The sequence below is a fragment of the Myotis brandtii genome, unplaced genomic scaffold (assembly GCF_000412655.1).
Source record: "Myotis brandtii unplaced genomic scaffold, ASM41265v1 scaffold488, whole genome shotgun sequence".
NCBI lineage: Eukaryota > Metazoa > Chordata > Mammalia > Chiroptera > Vespertilionidae > Myotis > Myotis brandtii.
The window spans coordinates 1,255,177-1,258,411 of NW_005368638.1; the positions used below are offsets into that span (position 1 = coordinate 1,255,177).

At 61.3% G+C, this 3,235-nt stretch overlaps 1 protein-coding gene across 1 annotated transcript in view; it reads left to right on the top strand.

The window, feature by feature from the left end:
* The window catches only part of INHBB (inhibin, beta B), a 39,529-nt gene that overhangs the window by 284 nt on the left and 36,010 nt on the right, over positions 1-3,235 (top strand). Inside the window, exons 2-3 of the mRNA XM_005876524.2 lie at positions 864-1,015; positions 2,622-2,761. Coding sequence (XP_005876586.1) covers positions 864-1,015; positions 2,622-2,761 — 292 coding nt within the window. The remainder of the gene's footprint in view (positions 1-863; positions 1,016-2,621; positions 2,762-3,235) is intronic.

Below are 3,235 nucleotides of genomic sequence, written 5' to 3' on the forward strand. Positions count from 1 at the left end.
GTGGGGCTGGCGGTGGGGCTGGTGGTGAAGCTGGTGGTGAAGCTGGTGGTGGGGCTGGTGGTGGGGTGCGAACTGTGCAGGCTCCCGATTCCCAGAAACGCTCGGCCCAGGAGGGGCTAAAGGAAACCAGGACCGAGGGGCAGGCGAGGGTCTGCCAGGGCTCCTCCCCTCCCCTCCGTCTCCTCAGGGAAAGTGAGGACAGACTCCGTTCCGACCACCCCTGGGGCTTCCTCCAGCATAGCCCCCCCCCACTGGTACTTATGGGCACAGAAGGCTGGCTCGTGCCAAGTCCTGATGGCACGAGGCCCCACTGCCCTTGCTGTAAACATCACCTCCACCTAGTGGCCGCAGGGCGTCCACTCCACCGAGGAAGCTGAGGCCGCGGTGGAGGCAGCCTCTGAGCGTGCTGCCCTGCGAGCAGCGCCTGCCTGAGTCACTCCCTTGACTGAGGTCCAAGCGCGGTTGTTGCGTTTAACGATGGGCATTATTACAGGCCTGGGATCCTGTGCGAGTGCCAAGGCAGAGGGCGAACAATGCACAAACTCTTCAGGGAAATGCGCCTGCAGAGAGCGGAGCAGACAACATAAGCCCCACTGTTTGTAAGGGCCGGCGGTTTCAGCCGCATTTTTAGGGCATTAATCAATTTGTATTGTAACTTATAGGACTGCTCTTCCCACACTGAGTTCTGTTTACTGAGAAAAGACCTGGAGAGTAAAAAGGAGCCGAAGCCCTTCCCCAGAGCCTTGCACGCTCTCGTCCATGCCGTGTGGGCAGGAGGGGCCACAGTGAGGCGAGGCGAGGGCCCTGGGCACCAGCAGCTCTCAGGCTGCTCCGACAGCGCCAGACCTTGACTCCAATCACAGGCCGCGGTGTCAGCAGCGCCGCCCGGGCCCTTGGCTGTGATCAAATGCGATGGCCTTTACTTCAAGGCCTGCTCTCTTAGACCAAACAAGCTGGCCTCCGAGGTCTGCGGCGGTGGCGCCCGGCATGTTCCACCCCGTGAGCCAGACCCATGGTGCCTCTTGTGCCTCCCGCCCGGGAGCGGGAGGTCACGGGGACCACGGTGCACCATGTGCATTCTGTTCTTGTCAGTGTGAGCCACGTGGGGCCGACCTACAGCCTCGCGTGGGACGCCAGCCCGAGCCGGGGGCTGACCCCCAACGGCTGCTCTGCCTGTGGCGTCAGGACTTAGCTGCAGCAGCAGCCTCCTAGCACATGAGGAAGCTGTGACCATGTGCTGCTTTAAATTGCCGAGCAGACTTTTAATAGCAGCCTCGTGCTACCAGCTAAAAGTAGCTGCGTGCGTCTTGCTGTATCCTTCCACACCTCTTCCCCCTGGCGTCCGGACCGCTCCTCTGTGCCTCCCAAATCACAGATCCTGGCTGGGTTTGGGCATCGAAAGACATCTCTTGGGTAATCCTGTTCATTTGGTGCTTATGTCAGAGCCGCCTGCCGGGCCCCTGCCCGGCCCCTGCCCGGCCCCCTCCCCTGCTCAGGCATCTCCGCGGCCTCTCCCTCCCACCTGAGCGCAGGCTCCTCTGGACCAGCTCCAGGCTCTTTCTTTCATCCCTCGGTTGGGGTTTTATTTTTAAGAAGAAAGCCAAGCACATTTTTAAGAGCCACACCAGACATAGCATGATCTTCTGAGACAACAGAAAGGTAATAAAGCAGCAGGCCGCTGGGCTACCCAACGAAGGATCCTGGGGCCTGAGCCAGCTCCCGCTGACCTGGGAGAATGCCTTGGTTGTGTAGGAGGCAAATAACCCAGGGCGGTGTTTGCCTAACTCTTCCATCCTTAAGCAGCTGACCATGTCCTCACCTTCCTTATCCCCAAGCCTTTCCATCGTGCAGGGCATTCTTCACGCCGCAGGCTTCTTGGTCATTCTCTCTTCCCGGTGTTCCTCCTTCTCAGCACCTGCTTCCTGCCCCGCAAAGCTCACGGTGTGCACGTCATAGCACAGCTTGCTGCTCCGTCATTATGTCACTTCCTTTGAACCATAATCCTTTCCTTCCTGTCCCCCAGCCGCCGGCTTCTGCAACGGACTCTCTCCTTCTCCCTGCTGCTATCTTACAGCAGCCTCTGGCCCTGATGGCCCCGCAGACACAGGGCTGGCCCTCGGGTGGACGCTGCCCCCCTTCCTTCCCCCTGAGTCTGCTGTCTTTCCTTTTTCCTTAGCATCTCAAGTGCATTACTGCTCAGTGGTCTCCACTGCCCTCGGTCACAGTCTCCCTGGCTGCTGGCCTGTGGTTCTTTGCTCTGTGGGTGCCCCCCCCCCCCTAAGGACACACGAGCTCCTCTATGATCTTCAGAGGCAAGACCGCAGGGCCCACCCACCATGGCCGTGCCGGCCCTCTCCCCCAGCACGTGTCTCCTGCTTCCCTGGGTGCCCTCCGCAAAGCATCGTCTCTGAGTCCACGATGGGAAGTGTGGGAGGAGCCCTTCACAGCCCTGCCTCGTGGCCATCAGCCGGGGAGGGGGGCGGGGGGGCATGTGAGCGGTGCCCTTCTCGGGCTTGCTGGCCGCTGTGCTTGGTGGGAGCACTCTCTCTCCTGGGCAGGATCAGACTCTGGCTCCTCTGCCAGCACAGGCTGGGAAGTGCCCCTCTGCGGCCCTGTGGCAGGTCCCCACACCGGTTCCTGCACGCGCCCCTGTGCTCCGTGAACAGGGCGCTGGCACAGGAGCAGCGCCGCGCAGGCGAGAAGGAGGAGGAGGAGGAGGAGGGCTTCGAGATCACGGCAGTGTTTCCGGGCCGAGGGCTTGGTACACAGCATTTCCCTCAGCCCCGGGAGCAACCTGGTCTGCACAGTCCCCGTTTAGAGAGGAGGGAATCCCTGGGAGGCTGCATTTGCTTGAGTTCACACAGCCACTGGGGGCAGAGCCAGGCCTTGACCCCAAGCCTCCACACTGAATATTCTGCAGAAAGTGGGGTGGGTGGATGCGAAGGGGCCAAGGCTGAGGAGCTGGGTTTGGTGAGAGAACCTGGAGGAGCCGCTGGTTTAGCAGAGCTGCTAGTTGGGTCAGAGAGGGCACTGGCTGGAGTCCCCACGGTCTGGACGAAGCTGGGGAGTGTGTGCGCAGTAGCCTGGGGGCCTCGCAGAGCGATTTAACTGTGAGGTGGGCAGGGGGGGTGGGCAGGAGAGGCATCAGGGTGCCAGTAGTTTCTGGCTTGGGTGATGGGATAGATGGGGTCCATGACCAGAGGGGGGAACAGGAACAGGAGACACGCTCTGCCTG